Source organism: Lepisma saccharinum, chromosome 30 (assembly GCF_977018435.1).
Source record: "Lepisma saccharinum chromosome 30, izLepSacc3.1, whole genome shotgun sequence".
Lineage (NCBI taxonomy): Eukaryota > Metazoa > Arthropoda > Insecta > Zygentoma > Lepismatidae > Lepisma > Lepisma saccharinum.
Window position 1 is genome coordinate 9,991,329 of NC_139258.1, and position 23,257 is coordinate 10,014,585.

Sequence of the window (23,257 nt, forward strand, 5' to 3'; positions counted from 1 at the left end):
TAGTAGGGCCACGCAAAGGTTTCAATAGTTAAAAATATAGCCCCACGAACCACTGGCGCGTGGATAGGTTAGTAGGGCCACGCAAAGGTTTCAATAGTGAAAAAGATAGCCCCACGAACCATTCGCGCTAGCCCCACGAACCATTGGCGCTAGGCCCACGAACCATTGGCGCGTGGATAGGTTAGTAGGGCCACGCAAAGGTTTCAATAGTTAAAAATATAGCCCCACGAACCATTGGCGCTAGCCCCACGAACCATTGGCGCTAGCCCCACAAACCACTGGCGCGTGGATAGGTTAGTAGGGCCACGCAAAGGTTTCAATAGTGAAAAAGATAGCCCCACAAACCATTGGCGCTAGCCCCACGAACCATTGGCGCGTGGATAGGTTAGTAGGGCCACGCAAAGGTTTCAATAGTTAAAAATTGGTTTCGAAAAAAATATTCGTAGCCCCACACACCATTCTCGGATAGCCCCACGAACCATTGGCGCTAGCCCCACGAACGATTCACGGATAGCCCCACGAACCATTCATAAATAGCCCCACAAACCATTCACGGATAGCCCCACGAACCATACATAAATAGCCCACGAACCATTCATAAATAGCCTTAGAGATACTGGGCGAAAGGGGGGGGTTATCACCCCCATCAACCTCACATTGAGCACGCCACTGATCCTGTGCACGTCATGTTGTCGCAAGTTCGTAATCAGAAATGATGAACAGTAACTCACGTTTATTTACGTTCTAGAACTGTTACACAGTTACAAAACCGCGCATTTGGAAACACTGACCGGTTGTTACGTCATGAAACGCTCGCAAATATTTGGTTCACGTAGTAGACGGACATCAAGGGAACAGCTTTCATGCATCGGAGCGACATTAATGTCGAAAATTACATGATTTATCGGCAAAAAAATTTCAACGAGTTGAAAGCAAACTTCCAAGACCTTCCTAAAGTATAAATAAACCCATTTCGTTAAGTACTTTCTCCTGTAAAATTGAAGAAATACGTTTTGGTGATACGAAAATTTTACCGTTCTCTTAGCCTAAATAATATTTTTTTTATTGTATGTATGCTAATGGAACCTACTAATAGCCCTAACCTAGCCTCGTAGGAATTTCTCATCTGACGTCAGAACACAAGGTAGCAAACCTGTTGTGCGACAAGGAAGACCCAAGGCAGTCTCGGACTCATGTGTTTTCTTCTGTGTTCTAGTAAAATTTCTCTGGAGGTGCAAGGAAGAAAGTTATTAATATTTTGATGGAAAAGTGAGTTGGAAATCTATTTCGTAGTGCAAAAAACCAACACACACAAATAATATTTATTTTGAAGGACAGTTACTTTTGTAAGAAGTAAGTAAATTGTCTTAAGGTTGACACTACATTTACGCACGTGTACTTGTGATCAGTTTAGTGCATCATTAAAGTGGTTTAATGTACATTTTTTTTATATTTTGAGGATATGTTCAATAGAAGGCGTTACGTTTAGATTGAATGTATGTAAAAATGAAAAGTAATGGTACTGTCCGCGTCAACAATATTGATCCGGTAACGGTTCCGTTTGTTTTATGATTTTCCTAGCAGGAAGACTAATTATCGTAGCATTTTGGCAATCATTGTCACACGAAATTTGAACCTTCCTTAAAGTAATGAGCACTGTTTGGCTTTCGAAAAAAAGTTACTTATGTTTTTTTAAAAAAAAACTTTAAAAATAACCAAGTGGTACCAGTTAGATATACCGGAAACACATTTAACTCGTTGATTTTGAAATAAAATTCATTTCTACTTACCTCATATGCATAGCGGAACATTTTTCAACTAGAGATTACTTTTTTTTCAATGAAAAAAGCGTTATTTTTAACACTATAAGTATTTATTGGTTGTTGCTAATTTTGTCTTATGTTGTCTATCGTCAGCTGATATGCAGTTTTTCCAAACTTATGAACCGATAAATGCTGCACAAACTATTCACAAACGGTTTTTAACGAAAATTGATCCACAAACCATTCACGGAAGGTTAGGTTAGGCAAACATAGAAAATTGAATTGGAAAAAGAAATCCCTCTCACGCGTCATCTTGTAAAACTACCGCGTGGTTGTTACACTAACACTTACTAACCGAAAAATGATTGTTTTTAATCCACAAACCATTCACGGAAGGTTAGGTTAGGTTCAGTTAGGCAAACAGAAAATTAAATTGGAAAAAAAAATCCCACTCACATGTCATCTTGTAAAACCACCGCGTGGTTGCTACAGTGACAGGAACATTTGATTCACATAGTCGACGGTAATGGTGGCACGAGCTATTGTGCAACGGAGATCCATGAATGTCGAAAAATACCTTATTTACAGGCCGAATAACTTGCACAATTCAAAAAAACATTTTTCCCAGCTTCAGAAAGTCCACAAGAACTAAATTTCATAAGTACTTTCCCATCTTCTCTCCTGTAAATTTCAAGAAATGTGTTTCCGGTATATCTAATGGTTACCGCGACAGTAATTGTGGTAGACTAGTGGGAATGAATGTAGGGTAATTATGCGATATCACCCGAACACCTCTCACTCGTTTATTTCGTAAATTTTAGCATTGATACTTACCTATTCTGCATTGCGGAAGATTCTTTAAGGTGAAGTTATGCCTTTTTCCATAAAATAGTGTCAACTTTTCATATTACGAGTCATTATTTGTCTTCCTTGTTCCGCTTGGGTAACAGACAATATTGCGTGCATTTGTCATGGATCATCGCACGTCGTGCTTGTGTTTTGTCAATTTGGAGTGGGTATGCAGTGTTTCAACCTTCTTCACCGAAAAATACCTACTTTCGTGTTCATTGTGTCATCACAAACCATTGACGGATAGCCCCAAAAATTAATGACGATAGCCCCAAAAACCATTCACGATAGCCCCACGGACCATTTCCTGCAAGGTTAGGTTAGGTAAGCATAGTTAAAAAAAATTCTCGTAAAAAAGGTATGTTTGGAAACACTGGCAAGACCGCGTGACTTTCGACGCTCGTGCCATCTGCAGGTACATAATGGAAACAACGGCATAATGTTGTCGCTTTACAGGAAATGTAAGTTCCTTACATAAAAAGTGATTATTTCTTGTTCTGCAGCATTGTATGGTGAAGTTTTCAGTTTCCGCGAAAGAAAATACCTCGAAGAACCTCGACAATGCTACAGAAACTGATTTCAGTAAGTAGTTTCTCCTGTAAATTTGAAGAAATCCGTTACGTCGATATCGCATATTTACCGAATGTAGAAGTAAATCGGAACCTTAATTAAATGCATTTAGGGACTGTATTTTAATGCTAAGAGAACCACACCCGAACTGCCTACACTAACCACAAAGGCATGTATTGAACAAAGCTAAAGTAATCACTAAAACTCTGCAGTATATGTTAACAGACATAAATGGAAATCAAACTATATAAAAATTGCACTCGTAGTATGATAAAATTGCAATGAAACAAAAGGAACTTGTGCTGCATTTTTTACAAGGTTTGATTTTTTATTTATGTCTGTTAACACATGTATCAGAATGTTAGTGATTGGTTATTTTCAAACACGTTGTTGTGCCAAAGCGTGTACACAAGAGCTGCAGAAAATGAAAACAGAGGCTTTGTAGGGTCACGAAGTCTTGAGACTTCCTTATTTTTTTCCACCCAGTTTTGCTTCATGATACAGATTTAGTACATAATATGTTACAGCGGGATTCATAGAGTTTCAGTGTTGGTATTCATGTTTGTCATGGCCAGTTTGGAGTCTCAACAAAAGAGAAAAGAAAGTATTTATTAGTTGGCTGAAAGGGTAAACATTGCCGTTTAATGAGGAATAGGGTATTTGACAAATGCCCTCCACATTGCATTTGACACTCTTGAATTCTATTGACAATATTCTATATCACAGGTTTCGGGACACTCCGTCACACTATCGCTCACAACAGCAATGTTTTTGGTTGAACGGCCAGTATGACTTAAGATGACCGGACCCCTCTCCGCTTTTCTTCATATTTGACATACTTACTAAGTGAGGCTGCTAATGACTAATCTGAAGTTAAAATTTGTCTTAAACTTTTAACTTCATATTCGTTATGAATAAAATCGGAGAGGGGTCCGGTCATCTTAAGTCGTTCCGAATGGCCAGTATGAGGTTGCCTTCGTTTTGTTGTCTCCAGCGGAACCTGTTTGCTCAAATTTTTCAAGTAGTTTTTTCACAGTTGTTTCATTTGGGGTGCTTCTCCTACCAGGAAAGTCACATAATTTGCACACAGACTCAGTGAAACATTTTCCATACTTGTCATGAATTTTAACAATCGTAACTCACTCCTCTGTCATGTAGCACTGCATATTGACTAACCACAAGGTGTTTACGATATGTGACCTCCCAGAATGCTACCAACCCTGCGGGGGAAAAAATGACTCACAATTTAAATCCTGCATTAATTTTGGGACACCCTTTACATATAATTAGACAGTGCTAATGACTATGTTGGTTTTAGTGTAGTCTCACCAGAAATGGAATTTGTCTATATTTCCACCTATCAAAATAAAGGGTCTCTCAGAAATAGTTCGGAGCAAATGAAGAATATAGAGAATGTTTCCAATTTCGTTAATTTATGGTACACTAACTAAATTTGGCCTTCTAATCACAAATCTGTTGTTAAACTGCGAACGTCACGTGTGGAAATAGGGACAAAAGCCGATATAAGTGGATTTTTTTTACAGCTGTATTGCATTGTTTTAGGAACAAAATTTTAATGGTTTATGGAGCACTAGCTTCCTCACTGCGCAAGATGCCATTTTGTAGAAGAACACTCAAACACCGTTGCCAAACTTACCTCGAATCGAAGTCTGCATCCCACATGCTCTTCTACCTCATTCAAGTAACTAAGCAACAATTAATGGTCTGCAAGTAATGAAGGAACAGTGTGGCAACACTGTAGACAGCGCAACGAATGCCGAACGTCACTTGTTCATATCTTCAAACATGGTTCCTATGTTTCTGTATGGAGAATGATCCCTGTAATGGAGAACGTAATTTTGCAACATATATACACGTAAGTGTACAATTTTTTCACGTCACCCCCAAATCTTAACTCCAGATACGTTACTAGGACTGCATATTTAGTGAGTACAAGAAGTAGGGAAGAAATTGAAGATATTCTCTGTATTCTTCATTCTTACCAATAGTTCGCACAGGGCCTCGCATTTCCTAACAGCAGCCCTGTTTCTAGGTTTTAACCCCATCAGGGAGAAAGATGAGTAGGTTAGCTTTTAATTTTTGCCTTCCATTTTATGCCCAGATATGTCAATTGGAACGAGACCTAAAGTGAATTTGAATCACTATGTGCCTCCACCGGGTACGTTACCACCATGCCATCAAGGAGGGCCAACATGCAGATTAGGAGAGGGAGGCTGTTGACACACTGTACACTGTCGAGAATTATGATGAATTTTGTTTTAAACTACATATTTCAGTATTTTACGTAATATAAAATTAGTTCCAGTGCATGGAAAATGCAAATAACGGATATATGTGAGCCCGAAGTATGGCTCGCTTAAGTAAAAACCTGTCATCTCAGTACTTTCGCATGCTTTTATTAGTAAAATCTGGTTGTATACACACTCAAATAGCTAAAGAACATGTGCAAAAGATCACACCTTCGAACTTAGCACTCCTAACCTAAGAACATAAAATTGTACATACCAATAAATCTAACACTTGTAAAGATAATTTCATTTCTATTTAGGTTCCAAAGTTTTCAGTCCTTCATGTTTGATTTACCTTCTGTTGTGGAATGCTGTGTTGGTTGCTATATTCACTTGCTTCACGCTAAGGTAACAGACTTACTTTACTTTACTTTACTTCACAATAACACATTTCTGCAAGCTAAGACAACTAAAACATTCATAAAAAACATAATCATAAACCATTCAAAATATTTCACTTTCTCGAGGGGTTGCAGAGGGTCAGGGCAGCAGTCTTTGTTCCACATGATGACCAAAGAAGGGGTAAGTCAGACACTATAACAGGTCATATATAACATGACCAACAAACATGTATGAGAATTTGATACGGTACACTATCCATGGAATTACCCATCTGAATCATAACAGAACCAACTGGTGAAATTACATCGTGGTGCATTTTCTAGCTTGCTTGTACAGTGTGGCCAGAAAGTCCCTTTACACCCGAACTAAATGCATGTAACAATGTAAGATGGTAAGATATTTAAGATTTTTACCTCCCACCCTGATCATTGATGTGGCAACAGTGCTCCTCACGTGAATTGCCACGTGACTGCCCGCGGAGAGAGAATAAAGTCTGTGCGTTGACCAGTTCATTGTCGCGCCTTTCCGTGTTTGGTGAACAACAATGGCAGATACCAGTGATTTCACTTTGGAGGAGCGCTTAGTGACAAGTGTGTGGGTCCAAAAACGGAAGCACAACGAAAATATACCGCAGGTGATGGATAGGTTTCGTGAACGGTTCGTTAAGGAGCCACCAAGTCATCAGACTTTGATCACATGGGAGAAGAAAGCTTTTCGCCTGGCAAGTGTTTTGGATGCCCCTCGTTCTGGTCGTCCATCAACCCAAAAGGAAACGTGTGCAGTGTGTCAGTGATGCGTTCACCCTGCAAGTCGACCAGAAAGCGTTCTGCAGAACTTGGAATTGCAAGGAGCACAATGCAGTTCCACATGAAAATCGACTTAGGCCTGCATGCATTCCAGCCAATGGCCATCAATGGGCGTATCAAGCTGTGCAGGGATCATGGAGGTGCACATATGGATGTTTTGGACAACTAACTGTAAATATTATTAATGTAGGGATGAGATAAGTTAAGGTGTAAAGGGACTTTCTGGCCATCCTGTATTATAGATTAGGTCAAAATGGAACTGATTGATATACATATTTCGGTTTATTCCTAGCATGAAGACGGTTCGGGGATTTGGAAATGAAGAGAAAGAAACAGAGGTGGATCATGAGGAAGTATCAGATGATGATGATGGAATGCCACAGAAACGGAAGATGGTGAAGATGAAGGGCTCAAAGTCTGGAGGCTTCCAGAAGATGGGCCTGAGCTTCCCTGTTCTGAAGGGAGTTTTGAAGAGAGGCTACAAAGTTCCCACGCCTATTCAGAGAAAGGTAAGATATTGATGGCTATCATAGCGTTCCAACATGAACGCGGGGATTTTAAATATGGATGTAACTTCCCCCTCCCAATTAGTACTATTGATGGTAGAGACAGCCCTGAACGGGTCAGGTACAAATATCTAATTTAAGTCTATATACGAGGGATGATTGGAAAAAAAAGTTACAAAGCATATAACTTTTGTTTTATTCACTGTAACGTAACGAAAATTTATGTGTAAATTAATAACATGTTTGTCTTGTTGCGAGTTTGAGGACTTCGTATTCTGACCATATATACCCAAGAAGCGGACATTTAAAATGGTGACTCGTCTAGGAAATTGGTCAAGAGTAGAAGTGAGGACAGTGGTGCAGTTCCTGTGGGCCAAAAACACTACACCTGCTGATTCATAGGCAGATTGTGGAGGTGTATGGGGAGGGGACAATTTCAAGGCAACATGTAGGGAAGTGGTGTTGTGCCTTCAAAGAAGGACGGACCAGTATTGTTAATGACAACCCTGGACACAGCGGTAGGCCCAGTACCTCAACCACTGACGTGAACTGTGCTCTTGTGGATGAGTGTATTCGTGAGGACAGAAGAAGAACATTATGCTCAATATCAGCTGAGCTGGAACTACCATTTGGTTGGCTGGCTACCATTGTCTGACATGTGATGATGTCAAAAGAGCTGCCTCACGGTGGCTTCGAGAACTTGACGTGGATTTCTGTGCAACCGGTATGGAAAACCTCATCTACCGTTGTAATAAGTGCTTGAACAAAAAAGGTGATTACATCGAGGACTAATATTGAGTGCCCTCCATCATCAGGTGTGTTGATCTTCCAGCTATGTCTAACACATACGCCATAATAGGCTTTGTAACCTTTTTTTCGATCATCCCTCGTATATATAATTTAAGTCTAATCTAATAAGTCTATATTAATGTTAAATTAAATATTTGTACCTGGCCCATTCAGGGCTGTCTCTACCATCAATAATACTAATCGGGAGGGGCAAGTTACATCCCTATTTAAAATCCCCGCGTTCATGTTGGAACGCTACGCTATAACCAGGGGTGGATAAATACAAGGTCACCATGGCACCTGAATTTTTAAATCCAGTTTTAAAAATAAATTTTGGAGCGATTGCAGTTGTAGTTTTAGTTGTATAACCTTTGATACAAAGCTACCACACATCCTGATTTAGTCAGAACAGTCAGTTCTTTTTAGTCCCTGTTCTGCCTTTTTTCAAACTGCAGTTGTTATGCAAAAAATGTCCCAAATTTCTTGTCGTTAACTCAAGAATCATACATTTTTTCATTATAAGAATCATTGCTAATATTATCTTTCAATTTATAAATATATTATTTTCTAAACATGGAATTATTAATGGTTGTTTAATGGTGCTGGTATAAGAAACTTAAGGATATCTGAAAATGTTAATTTGTAGAATTCAGTACTCTTAAACTACTTCTGAGAATTAAATGTAAACCATATGCACTAAGCTGTATGCTGGCTGACAGCCTTTGTCTCTAACGTAGGTGTTGCTTGCTGATTGTTTAGTTGTGTTGGGGGTATACTTTTTCCTTTACTTTGTACCATAATATTTCATTTTGAATCATTAAATGTGGTGCTTTCATTTATTCCAGACAATCCCTGTAATTCTCGAAGGAAAGGATGTGGTTGCAATGGCACGTACGGGAAGTGGAAAGACGGCCTGCTTCCTGGTGCCTCTTTTTGAGAAGCTGAAGACCAGGTCGGCTCAGTCTGGGGCCAGAGCCATCATCTTCTCCCCCACAAGAGAGCTGGCTGCACAGGTGAGTCATCTAGAAGATGTTTACTAAGCTTTTATGCTAAACAGTATGAAGTAGCAAATCCTTTAATTTTAGGGGGAGAGGTACAATTCACACATGGTATACAATGGGCCATATTAATGTGACATCACACTGGAAGGAGTCGAAAAAAAGCAGTCACGTGGTTTTAGCCTATTCAAAAACATTGAATTTTCCCTCGGAAGGGGTAGCTTTAAAAATTGTGACACATTATGAAACAAAATTGTGATGCATATCATGCATCCATGTAAAGATGAGATATATGAGAATACGTCTATATACGAGGTGTATTCGTAAAGTAAGTACCGTTTGCAAATATTGCCGCTGTAGCGATGCAGTCGCGACCGTGTGAGTTCTCGCTGACATCCTTCGTCCATTAGCTAGCCACAGGCACGCATGGGAGAAGGTCATGCTTTTTCTTCGTAGTTTTCTGAAGATTTGAAATGTTCAAGAAAATCAATCGGCCCGCCGACTGTGAAATCCGGTGTGTGATTTGTTTTCTCAATGCAAGAATTGTTGAATTCTTGCCTAGAGGACAGACCACCAACAAAGATGCCTGCTGTGACACATTAATCCGGTTGCGTCGTGCAATTCAAAAGAAAAGACGTGGAAAGCTTAGCGAAGGCATTTTGTTGCTTCACGACAATGCTCGTCCGCATACGGCTCAACAAACCCAAAATGTCATCACGTCATTTGTCTGGGAACAATTTGTTCATCCGCCAACAGCCCTGACTTGGCACCAAGTGACTACCATCTCTTTCTTCATCTGAAGAAGTAGTTTCTTGATGGTCAGCATTTCGACGAGGATGACGACGTCGAAGCAGCAGTGCATGGATGGCTTTCGTCACAGGCTGGATACAAAAACTAGTGCCACGCTACGACAAATGCTTGAAGAATGGTGGAAACTACGTAGAAAAGTAGTTTAAGGTCTGTAGAATGCAATGTAAATAAAAAAAGGTTCGAATATATTTTACTTTATTTTTTACATCCTTTCGGTACTTACTTTCTGAATACGCCTCGTATTACACATACCTTACATATGAGAACATGAAGAATAAATGGGAGTTGAATATCGAGTAAAGTGAATGCTCCTAATGACGTCCGATCTGAAATCTCAGCCAATGGGTGGTGCCGCTTCAGTCACGTGAGGCTGCTGGTTTCCCATCATCAAAAGCGGCAGCGTGACTGCACCTGAGATTGGCTTGGCTTCGGCTGTGCTCAGAACTGCATTGTCTAATTTCTTTTAATCTGCATGATTTTCTTACTCCGGTTATTCTTAACCTTATTCTCTGTAAGGTATGTGTGATATATGGACGTATTCTCCGTAATCTCATCTCTACATTGATGAACTTGACACATTTATTTATTTAGCAAAGATCCTTAACAGAACATGTTGTTCCAATTATAAAGGATCATATTAAAAACATTTATAACAACAAATAAATATACATTTTAAGAATTACAGAACTACAGAATTACAAAATACAGAGAATATAAATGGCTGTAGGTATGTTATACAAATTAACAGAACAAAATACAAACACACTATAGTATCGGTAAATACTTTTAGATACATACATATTATACATCGCACAATAGTCAATGTACACTAAGATTAATTACACAATTTATACACTTATCAAGTCCATATGAGAGTAAATAAGGCTTGACTCTAAATATATAATATCGATATAAATAATATAATACGAACACAGCTTCAATCAAATTTAAATGTTAAGCAATGACAATATATTTATTTTTCTTATTGAACTATATGTTATAAAAGGAAGCGCGAAGTCTACTTTGATTCCCTTTTGAACAAGGTTGTTATAATTTGTGCATAGTCTGATAACAACTGAAGATTTATGTATATTATTTCTCGATTTATCAATAAAAATCTGAAGCAGACACCTAACATTTATTTGCTTAAAACTAAGTTTCAAATATTGCAACACTTCAGGCGAATCTATTAAGTAATTCATAATCTTATAAAGTGTAAAATATTGAGCTATTAATCTTCAAGATTTTAAAGGTGGCAAATCAAAATCTACAAGTAAAAAATTATAAGAAATTCTATTTAATACTGCTGAACGATTTAAAATACAAATATTATTAAAAATTTTAAATCCAAGACGTTTATATGAATCACAATTTTGTTTCTTAACTGCTGTCACATTCATTAAATATACACCTTTCGATTGAAAATTCAATATTTTTAAGTAGGAGAGAAACACGTAATTACTTTTTTTGGACTCAAATTCTGCTGTGACGTCATTACTAATATGGTCCATGGGCCACAAGGATAATAGTGCTATAGGCAAGTACTCCATCACTATTTTAGATTTGCCTTCTTCCTTGTGTTTTCAGGGGCAGCTCTGGTCTTGCACTTATTTATTTCAATTCTTGAACCCCACATTGTGGAAAAAAGTAAATTAATGTAGTGATAGACAATTTGCCAACTATTGTAGTTGCGATTGGCTGTGTGTTTATTTCAATGCTGCCATGATGCTCACAAATATTAGTAAAGAAGGGAAGAAAAGAGTTACTGTTGCAAGCAAATATCTTAAGTCTCAAATTTACAAGTCAATAAAGCCTATTAAAATAATGTTAGTAAACATGTTTTCACTTCCATGTTTTTCTTAATGGAGACCAGGGCTGGGCCGACACCGATACCCATTCATTGTTTAACTGTTTATTTTTTATTTCTGTTAAATTTACTGAATTGTTATAACCAGGACTAGGATTTTTCTAACCTAAAAATCACTGAAATATGCAAAGTAAAATATGCTCTTATGACCTAAAAATGTAGAAACTAGGGATGTGACGAAGCTGAAAATTTACCGATGCCGATGTACTCACCAATAATTTTTGGAACCGATACCGATGCGGATATTTAACAGATTCCGACACATAAAATTATTAAACAGAAATGGGATGTTATTTTCTGCATGACAAAAATAAATTTGTTATGTACATTTTTATTGCATATCATATGTATATACATATATATATTCTCAAGAGATGCGAATGTACATTTGCATCTACAAAAGATTATGTGAACCTAGAGATTTAACATTAGTACACAAGCAGTTCTTTGAAATGCAAAATGAATTCCTGTTCTGCCAGATCCATCTTCAGAAATACAAGATTTGGAAGCACTTCAGGAAGTAACCTACTTCTTCTCTTATCGCAAATCTGTTCAGCAACACTGAACACTCAATCACTGAATACTGATGCAGCAGGTATGCTCAAGTATTTTCTCAGCACTTGCTTCAGGTTTGAATATTCATTTTTGAATTTCCAATACAACAGCAGATCCTGGTTCAGCAATGTACTGTTTTATTTCCGATTTATAGTTAGGTGGATCCTCTGAATGAGAGTTTGCAATAATTTTATTACAAAAACTCTACAATAATGACGAATCATAACCAAATTTTCAATAAATCTTACAAAACTAAAATATAAAACTTATTAGAAGGTGAAACTCTAGTATAATCTGTACCAGTTTAAATATAGGATTTTTGCCAATTCCGATACATTCCGAAATATGTCAATTTCTGCTGATTTTCATACATCTGTAATCGGCTTCGGCACATCCCTAGTAAAAACTAGGCACTATAATGTGAAAAATATGCCCTCATAACTGGACTGTTTCAAACATCAATATCTAAATGCCGAGATATTTTCACATACGTGCTATTTTTAGTTCACTTTATGGGCCCTGATCAGTTGAAATGCACAATGAATACTTTCTGTAAATTTTCAATTAAAAATGAAAAAGATTTTGCTGCAGTCCAAAAAAAATAAAACCCTTGAGTGAACATGGGGTAAGAACGAATCCACTTCGAAAATGACTGTATATTTCTTGAAAAAGCAAAAAATATGCTGAATATAACCAAAAATCCATGAAAATATGCTCTATCATGCAGAAATGGCCAAATATGCCAAAATATGCCCTTAAGAAGCACCTTAAATTAATTAGCTTCTTCATAATATGAATTTCTATATGTTTGGGGAACACATCACCCTTAGCAAAAAAATACGCTAAGTCATGAAAATCCTAGCCCTAGTTATAACTGTAACATTAATGAAAGTAAGAATTAATGTCTGATGAAGGGAGCACGTGTGCTTTAAAAATATTACATCAAAAAATGTGTTTATGTGCTTGCAAGAAGTGTGAACTACTAGAGAAATAAGCCACAGTGGTCTAGTCGGTAAGGCAGTCACAGCAGGGTGCTGATCACGTCACCTCCAAAATGGCTGTGATCAAGAATGTGTGGGGGGCCCTTCCCCCACATCCCCTAAATGTGCCTTCATGGCACGATGCTTCATGCATGTGGAACTTTACCTTTACAAGAGAAATAATTGTACAATGCAAGCAATATGTATGTGAAGGAAAAATAAACGAAACCATTAACGTGAAATATTCAAAATACCAGTGATGACGGAACCTGTGGGAACAAATTTTGTAAATGTGGTCAAAATCAGAAATTGAAAGGGGGAGTGTTGGTTTAGGGGACAAATTTGCTATTTTTTTCAGACATTTTGACACGGACTGGCTCATATAAATGTATCATAATTAGAGGCATGCAAATTTCGTTTTTGACGAAAACACGAAATATGAAATAACATGGTGTAATCTTCATTTTTCATGTTTCTGAAAGGTCTGAGGTGCATTTTTCTACCCAGTTTTGTCACGAAATAATGCGAAATGAACTGCAAAATGCGAAATTGACTATTAAACACGAAATTTACCTTTTATATACCGACGCGACACTTTCTGATGTCTGAAGTATCCTGCGAGTTATGCAATTCACGGAAAATGGATTACTTCTGCTGTAAATATTTGAGAAGTAAAGATGGACCCCTTTACACAGGAATAAACTTAATACTCTGGTAACTACATAAATGTGCTATTAGAAGGGATAAGTTTATTTTGTGTAATAAGTGCAGTTTTTAAATCAAATTTAAGATTATATTCACAATTTAAAAACAAAAATATCATTTTATATAGCACTTTTGATGTGATTATTCACCGCTATAACACCGAAATTTTATTTTATTTACCACGTTTGAACCCAAAATCAACTCTGTTTTTGTACCGAAATTTTGCTTTTTTATTTACCAAAAATATGTGCCTCTAATCATAATGTTTTTGCAGACTCATAAATTCATTACGGAGTTGGGGAAGTACACTAACCTCCAGTCTGCCATGATCGTGGGAGGAGATGCCATGGAGAACCAGTTCAGCCTGATCCTTGGGAATCCGGATATAATAGTGGCCACTCCTGGAAGGTTCCTCCACATATGTGTCGAGATGGAACTAAAGCTGCGGAACGTGGAGTATGTGGTGTTTGATGAAGCAGACAGGTAAGATTCATTCTTTGTTATTATTTATCAAGAGGTCCTGGGTTCAGTCTCTGGTGGATGCCCAAATTTAGTTCCCATTTTCCTGTCTTGATTAGCCCATCTTCGCATATCCTCCATTTTTGTTTAAATCAAATTTTCCCTTTGATATTTCCAACCTAGCAATTTACATAATGAGGTACAGTCCAAAAATAACCAAAGTGGTACAACACTGCTTTGTTGAGAAAGTGAAGGAACATGCTTATAATTCAACATAACCCCATAACGCACTTGCTTCAGAGGGAAGCCAGCTGTTGGATGCCAGAGGAAAGCAAATCTTTTGGTTGATCACTGAGTCATTTGTGCAATGCAGACTTGATTAGTCATCAGAATTAAATTTGTGGTCCTGCAAAGTTGGCAAAATTTGTGTATTTTATTTTTAAAAAAAAGAAACAAAAACTTTTTTTTTTTTTATTTTACGCAAATAAGATTTATTTTCTTAGAATAATGATTAATAAGTAGAGGCATGCATATTTGGTTTTTGACGAAAACACGAAATATGAAATAACACATTCTAATGTTAATTTTTCATGTTTCTGAAAGGTGTGAGGTGCATTTTGTCACGAAATGATGCAAAAATGAACTGCAAAATGCGAAATAGACTGTCAAACACGAAATTTACCTTTTATATACCAACGCGACACTTTCGGAAATCTGAAGTATCCTGTGAGTTATGCAATTCACGGAAAATTAATTAATTCTGCTGTAAATATTTGAGAAGCAAAAATGGACTCCTTTATACAGGAATAAACTTAATATTCTGATAATGATTTAATGTGCTATTAGAAGAGATATGTTTATTTTGTGTAGTAAGTGCAGTTTTTAAATCAAATTTAGGATTATATTCACATTTCTTAAAACCAAAATGTCATTTTATAGGGCACTTTTTCACCGCTATAACAGCGAAATTTCATTTTATTTACCTGTTTTGAACCTGAAATTGACTCTGTTTTTGTACCAAAATTTTGCTGTTTTATTTACCAAAAATATGTGCCTCTATGGAATCTGTTATCATCCAAGGATGGTTTGGTTCCCATTATAATGTAAACTCTTGACTAAATTCTTAAAATACATATTCATGTTAGTCTTAAATCTCGCATATAGGCTTCCCGGGTTCGATACCCAGTGGAGTCACAAGTGGTTCAGATTCCACTTTAAACTGTAGGTCCAGTCCCAATTAGGCTTACTGTGCATAAAGTGGACGTAAAACACCAAATCAATCAATCAATCGCATATAGGCTGTTTGAGAAGCTTCAACTGATCCACAGTTGCCAGGCCCCACTCAGTCCACATAGTAGCTACTCTGTTTTTGTGTTTTTTAAATACGATATTTTATCGTGAATAGAACAAAATATTGACATTAACAACCATGTGCAGTATGTTAAGTGAGGAACAAAACTGTGTCATACATATAGTATTCAATTTTAAATGAGTTTTAAACACTTGTAAAGAAAAGTAATTGCCATATGTTTTAAACGTGACCCACAGGTATTCATCACGATAGGTTGATTTATTTTCAGTCACAACAGATTTCTATGCACAGTAAACAAAATAACACGGATTGAATGAAAAGGCAAAGTTACAAAACACGCAAATAACCACAGACTATCAAACATAAAGTATCAAAATGTGTTTTAAACAAGTCTGAAAAAACATGTTTAAAACATGCCTGCAGTACCTCAAATAGATGAAAAATCAGGTGGTGCTAGGTCAGGCAAATGAGGGTGTTGCAGGACGTGAAACTCCCAAGGCTCTGGAAGCATCGTTTTGCAACGTTGTCATGGCCCTTGCATTGTCTTACAGGAGACAAGATGCCTTTTCCCAGGAGGCTATGATGATTGCTTCCAATAACTGGCCTCAAATGGTTTTCAGTAGGCCACAATTACCTTCTGCTGTTCACAGTTCAGACCTTGGCCTGAACGGTGTCAGGATTCATGGCGCTAACAGGATGGTCAAGCCAGGGAGCCTCTTCAAAGCCTGTGACTCCAGTTTTTATTTTTTCCTCCCACACTAACATCCATTGTTGAGTCGCAATGGGCTTTAAGCCTTCTGTATGCAAAAATCACACCATTCCACTCATTTCAATTTTGGTGCAACACACAATTCGATCTGCCATGTTTGATGCGTGTTACACCTCACACATTGTCTTTCTCAGCAGCAGATACTAAACTATAACATATAATTTTTTTTTTTCATTTTTAAGCACAAAATGTGTTGAAATTCAAGAAAAAGGCTGTAATTTGAATTTTATCCCAAATTCACTAGATGAAAAATGCATTCACGTACATAAACTGCACACATAAACACTAGTATTTCAATCATAACAGAAGTGTATAGGAAAATGCATTCATCTAAGCTGAGCCATACTTTTAAATAGCGTTACATTATTATAATATGCTTTAACAAGTTCCCAAGTGGATGGGGGCGAGACCTGCCAGAATTAATATAACCTTTAAAAAAGTGTCTTGGGGGAAAAAATAAGTAACTTGTTTTCGTATGTTTATGATACAGCCGTGTATTTTATTCCCCAATCATGAATAATGCTTTGTTATGTAGTGTGGCTTTCTCTTGAGTTTCTTCATCAATTTTGATATATCCAGTAATCCGCTAAACCGAGATATTTAATTAATATACCGTATTTACGCATGTATAATGAGCAACCTGGTTTTTGATGGAAAAAGTGACAAAAAAATGTATCTCGTGTATAATGCGCAGTATAATCCAGGTACAAGAAATGGCTTTCTTATGGCCGCGTGCATCAACGCAGATTATTTCGAAGTTCAGATGAACGAGATCAATTTTAATCCACTCTAAATGAACTTGGTTTAAAGATTTGCATTGCACCAGCGAAAAACAACGTTCAGGAGATTCCGTTAAACTGATCAGAGATTAATTTGTAAGGCTATACCTGATTGGTTGGCTAAAACAAATGACAATCAAGAACCCCATAGAGTAATGTGATGTGTTAAAGTATCAACATGTAGGAGAAGAAAATAATTCGGGCTGCAAACTTCTCTGAATTTGAGAGATGTACTAATCAACCTTGTCAATATAGTAGAGATATGGTGATTGAAAGTACGAGAAATCCTCCTCAAGAGATTATTTTATGCTTGTTCATTAACTGGAATTGTCCGACCGCTGAGCAATCTCAAGAATGTGCACGCATCATTATTTTCCTCAGAGCTATTGACTGAGAGGTAAATACGTGGATCTAACTTGATCCAGCGTGTTCGAAAGGTGTAATAACCTTTCGAGGCAAAAGATTATAAAAGCAAGCTCTCTCTCATTTCTCTTATTTTACTCATTGATTTTACAACGAACTGAACTACAGCAACGGTGTACGAAGTTTACGGCTGCATAAGCCTTGCAGCCATTCGTGCGGGATTGCTCGGAAGAGTGAGCCATGGGTCACGGTATTGAACCTTGGCGTCAGTCACAATATGGTCAGCAAGAAGTATTTAGGCAAGATACATCGTTCGTCTACCAGGTATGAACAAGCGTGGACAACGTAAATTCAATCCTCCATATCTCCTTTCTTTCAGTCGGAGCAGGTTCAAACCACACGTATATTTAAGCTCTACCTAAATGTGTCATTGTAGCATTCCTGTGACCTCAGATCCCTGGTAAAAGAGGGATTACAACAATATGTACAAGGATGTAGTGGAGTGTAAACATATAATATTAAAAAAGAACTGACGGCATAACACAAAAGGAGAAAGCATGGAACCTTCTTCTACAGGACTTAATGCCTTGCGAAATGCATTCGATTTTGAGAGAACAGCGTACGCTGAACCTTGCCCGCTCAATAAAGATATATTATTATTATTATTTCTATTATTACTGTACTGTGGTAAGTATTTGAATTTTTCATTTCTTAATTCTTATATATTTATATTGTCGTGTCGTGTAAATAGCCAGTAACATGTATTTTCGTAAATTTATACAATCATATTTCCAACACCAAGTAGCAATATCGTAAACATTACTCTATTCTAATTTACCTTGCACTTCAATGTAATATATGACATTTATATATGTTTTGTGTTCTGGGATAGAAAGTACAGTATTTAGAAACATATGACTTTGCACCACAGAACCACAAATTATTATTATTATTTTGGCAGTTTTTAGTTTACATAGTTCTCAAATTATCAGCATTGTACATCCAACATCTCTAGCGTTTGTACTCCCTCGATATCACTTTCCACTCTCTTTATATTAAAAAACAACTGCCAGCAGTCGAAGCATCAGTATCGTGAACCAGGATCGGACACCAAAACAGTCGCGAATGGCCGATCAGAAGATAAACTCGTTTTGATGTTCCTAGATCGCGATCAAGTGTTGAAGCGTCTTCGTGCAATGGAATTTTGCAGTGATCCTTTCCCGATCCGAGTTTAAAATTTGATCTTCGTTCGTGCACACGGCCATTAGTTGTAGGTCATAAAACTGTTGCTATGCCAATAAGAGCTAGTGACATCATACCTATTCAATGAGTCATCTGTTGCTATGTGGACCAAGAGGAGAATATCCTCTTGTGTAAACAGTAAGTCACCAACCCAAGCCACCTCCCCCTCTCCCTTCACTGTGTATAGCATCCTAAAGCTTTCACTCTTTAACCACCTTATTTATTCTGTAATAGTAGAAAGTGAGATCAAAATTACGTTATGCATTTGCAGTGCTTAGGAAGTTATTTTCTGATATTTCTCGCCCAACAAATGCTGCTGATACACATCCAATGTGATGGGAGGTGCATGCTCGAATTCTGCCAGAACAGCACTACTTTTCTTGTGTCTCGGAACATTACATTACAAAGTGAAAAATCGTGGAAAATGGCCTTTAAACTTTTATGCATGGCTTTGCTCATTTTCTCTTCACTTATTCTAAAAAAAAAAAAAAAAAACTTTCAAAATATATACTTTTTCCTTGACTGACGTAACATTTATAAGAGGCCTATCCAGGACCCTCAAACTAGCAGTTAGCAGAACAAGATTTCTTTCATTAATGCATTTGCACACACTATATAGTATATCATATTATTTGGCCAGTAATACATTTTAATTATTATTTTCTTTCTTCCTTATCTTTTCTTTCACCAAAGTACCACAAAAATCAGAACGTTCCTTTATTTTGTTATGAGTAGGGCTCGGAAGTTAAAAACCTAAAAATTGCCAAAAAAAAAAGACCTATAAAAAGACCTAAAAATATAAAAAAAAGGACGTATAAATGTGATCCAAATTAATTAATAACTTCAGTTCTAATTACATATTTAATGAATATGCTCGGCACTTCCTTATCTGACTTGAGATCTTAGCAGGCGCGTGCTGTCTGGTCGTATACACCGTGCTGAAAGCTTCAAAACAAGAGAAAGTTGCCACTTACAGCACGATCTTCCACACAAGTTAGGGTTAAAGGACCTTGTACCGTACCTGCTCCAGTCGTCCAAAAATGTTTTTTCTCTCGTTTCAGGGATGGTTCAAATATATTTATTTATTTCTTTTTATTTCGTTACTACAGAAAGGATGTTTAAGAGGTGATGAACTGATGATGATTTGAATAGAGAATCGGCAGTAAAAACGTAGTCAAAAGAAGGTGAAGTTGCATAAAAAGGCCGTTAAGACCTAAAAATAGGCTAAAAGAAGGACCAATAAGCCGAAAAAGGCAAAAAAGGACAAATAAAACCCATCTTTTTCTGGCCTACAATGACCCAAAATGAACATATATTATGTTGGGCCTCGTCTTTGGACACTAGGGAAAAAAAGGATTTTTCCTCAACTTACGAACCCTAGTGATGAGCTTATTTCAACTGCATTGCACATTACTGTCGCCTTCTTCAAAGGACTACTGTTGCCATATTCAGAAACTGCAGAATTCAAGCTTTACAACGATATATAACATGATAGGGTTCCATAAACATGAAAAAAATATTCCGTGCATAATACGAACCACAGTTTTTGGGTGCAAAATTTGTGGAAAAAAGTGCGCATTATACATGAGTAAATACGGTAGTTTGTTTTATTGTCACTTACAACTTCCTTGTTTCTTTTACTTACACTGAAACTATTTTTGTTATTTTCTGCATTGATTTCAGATGGTTCTTCATTTGTTTCTGGTGTGAAGGTAATATCTAACAGCTGTTGATTCCTTTTCAGGCTGTTTGAGATGGGATTTGGAGAACAGTTACTTGATATCGTGAAAAGACTTCCCGACAGTAGGCAGACAGTTCTGTTCTCGGCCACCCTCCCTAAGTTGCTGGTAGACTTTGCGAAGGCTGGGCTCACCGATCCAGTTCTCATAAGGTAAGGACTTGTGAACAATGTAAGGTGTGTGTGAGCATACAACGTGTGGCTAGAAAAAAAAACCGGATTGATGTTGCTGTTGACAAACTGCAAGCGTGTCAAGGTCAAGCGGTGCATGAGTGTATAATGTGATATCCTGCCTATCGACTGTGTGATTTTCCAGGGTGCGCGGTGCTCAGTTCCGCTGTAGTTTGTGGACAAAGTGAACCATACATCTTTGCTCCGTCGGAAAAATGTTTAGTGTGAAAGTGGAACAGCATGGCAATGAAACTCGGAAAATCCGCCACAAAAACATATGGTTTGTTGAAGGAAGTATACGGAGATGAATGTTTATCACGCACGCAATTGTTTGAGTGGTTTTAAAGGTTTAAAGAGGGACGAGAAGTGATCGCAGACGACTCGCGTCCTGGACAGCCTTGCACATCGAAAACGGAATCGAACATTGCAAATGTCGGTGAATTGATTCGAGAGGATTGTCGCTTGAGTATTCGAGCTATTGCAAAACAACCAATATTATTACATTAAGGTGCTGACGAGCCTTCGTGAGTGAGTAAGAAGACAACGACCTGATTTGTGGAAAAGCAAGTCGTGGATTCTTCATCAGGACAATGTTTCTGCCCACACAGCATTCTCAGTCAAGGCTTTTTTGGCCAAGCATGGGATCCCAATGTTAGAACATCCACCCTATTCGCCGGGTATCAATCTGTGCGACTTTTTTATTCCCAAAGGTCAAATCAGCACTGAAAAAAAAACCGATTTACAACAGTAGAATCTGTGAAAATCAAAGCGACTGAAGTCATGAACATGGTTTCAGAAAAAGATTTCCAGAAATGGAAGATTCGTATGGAGCGGTGTATCAATAGTTCAGGGGAGTACTTTGAAGGGGATAATGTTCGTATTGTACAAAATTACCAATAAAAGATTTTGTAGCAACAGTCCGGTTTTTTTCTAGCCACACCTCGTATATGGGCAATTCTGTAGTTATGGACATAACATTTTGAAACATCAACATCGTGCATTCCTGAAAAATAATGCAGGTTATAAATGGAGAAACTAGTTCTCACTCTTTCCGCGAAACTGTTTTTTCCATAGTTCTATTAATTTCAGTGGCCACTGCCACCGTCCTCGTGCAACAAGTTTCAGCAAGGCCACTGAAATTAATAGAACTACGAAAGAAACAGTTCCGGGAAAAAGTTAGTACTAGTTGCTCTGTATTTATCTACTACCGCATCCCTCATTTCCCAAATATAAATACAGGTTATGTTTAAAGATTCGTAGTCTTCATTTCTAAATTTAAAAAGTTAACATATTTATAAATATTTCAGTTGTCTTAGTGTCTCAAATCAAATCATATGCTGTTATATTTTGAGATTAAGGCTGCTGTGCTGTTCACCCATCTGGAACATGGTTGTCCATTCTTACACGTCCAAGATCGTAAGGGGCAAGATAGCATCCAATTGTCTTTTTCGTCACGTAGTACACACTGGACTGCATGTTGCAGACTAAGGAGACACTCGTGTCGACTCTCAGCCAGTATAATCCCCCTGTACGGCCAGTGTTGTGTGCTGGCCATTTTTGTTTGTGATTGTCCTTTCATCCTTCATCTTTATGTTTGCAATTAGCCAAAAGTGGCAGAAAAGCAAAGTTTCAGTTTAGAGTTTCAAAGTGCCATATTTTGCAACTAAAGTTCAAATCACCAACCCTGAGACCGTCTGTAAACGAAACCACGTGCATGCAGAAAGCATTGCAAACTCATAGAAGTAAAACAATCCACATGAAAATCCAGCGTTGTTACAGGATTCATTACCTAAGGTAAAACAACGGTCAATTTGTAGTATGGGATATGCTGCCGCAAATGACGTCTCACATTAAACCCAATTGCTTCACCTTTATTGTTAACTCTTTGCACCAGTAATCATTTCCCATCAATTTGGCTTCTTTCTTGCATGCGAATTGAATATATTTTACTTGCATTTTTTTTTAGACAAAACGATATAACATGGTAATGTATATTTCTAAGGTTTGATAGAGATAGGAGTGTATTTGAAATTTGTTTGTAGATTTTATGTAAATTGTATCTTATGTAAATAAGATGTATAATGGGCATAAACAGCCATATGGAATACTGTAAGTCCAATAAATGTATTGATGATGATGATCAAAACAAGACAAATAAAGTTTGTAAATTTATTGCGGTTGGAAACTTTGACAAGCATCCTAATAAAGATTTTTGTTCCGCCAAATATAGTGCACTTCGTAAAATAACTTGGTGGCATGGTAAGGCAAGATAAGTGTGAACATTTTGTAGGAATATGAATTGTAACTTTCAATGAGCTTAGAGATTTGTGTACATCATGATATTTTATAACATTGGTTATTTTCTAAAAATAATCATGTGAACAGCAAGGAAGTAGTGCCACTTTCAACATGGCGAGTTCTATGCATGCGGGAAGGTCCCCGTGTTCAGTGATACATCGAATCGGTGAGACTGTTTGTTTACAGAAGGTCTCAGGGTTGGTGATTTACACTATAGCTAAATAATTTTAAATGGTATATCAGCCAAGAGACAGATTACGGCCATTGCTTCTGGTAA

At 37.3% G+C, this 23,257-nt stretch overlaps 1 protein-coding gene across 3 annotated transcripts in view; it reads left to right on the forward strand.

Moving 5' to 3' along the window:
• The first annotated feature begins 1,122 nt into the window (after window positions 1-1,122).
• Window positions 1,123-23,257, forward strand: part of LOC145981689 (ATP-dependent RNA helicase DDX54) — a 55,843-nt gene continuing 33,708 nt past the window's right edge. The window contains exons 1-5 of one of the 3 annotated variants that reach the window (XM_083115084.1): window positions 1,123-1,269; window positions 6,932-7,148; window positions 8,780-8,947; window positions 14,124-14,332; window positions 20,518-20,664. In XM_083115084.1, the coding sequence (XP_082971210.1) occupies window positions 1,262-1,269; window positions 6,932-7,148; window positions 8,780-8,947; window positions 14,124-14,332; window positions 20,518-20,664 (749 nt within the window). In that variant the 5' untranslated portion in view covers window positions 1,123-1,261. Of the gene's footprint in view, window positions 1,354-6,931; window positions 7,149-8,779; window positions 8,948-14,123; window positions 14,333-20,517; window positions 20,665-23,257 lie in introns of all 3 variants that reach the window. The other 2 variants (XM_083115083.1, XM_083115085.1) reach the window with 2 other exon arrangements.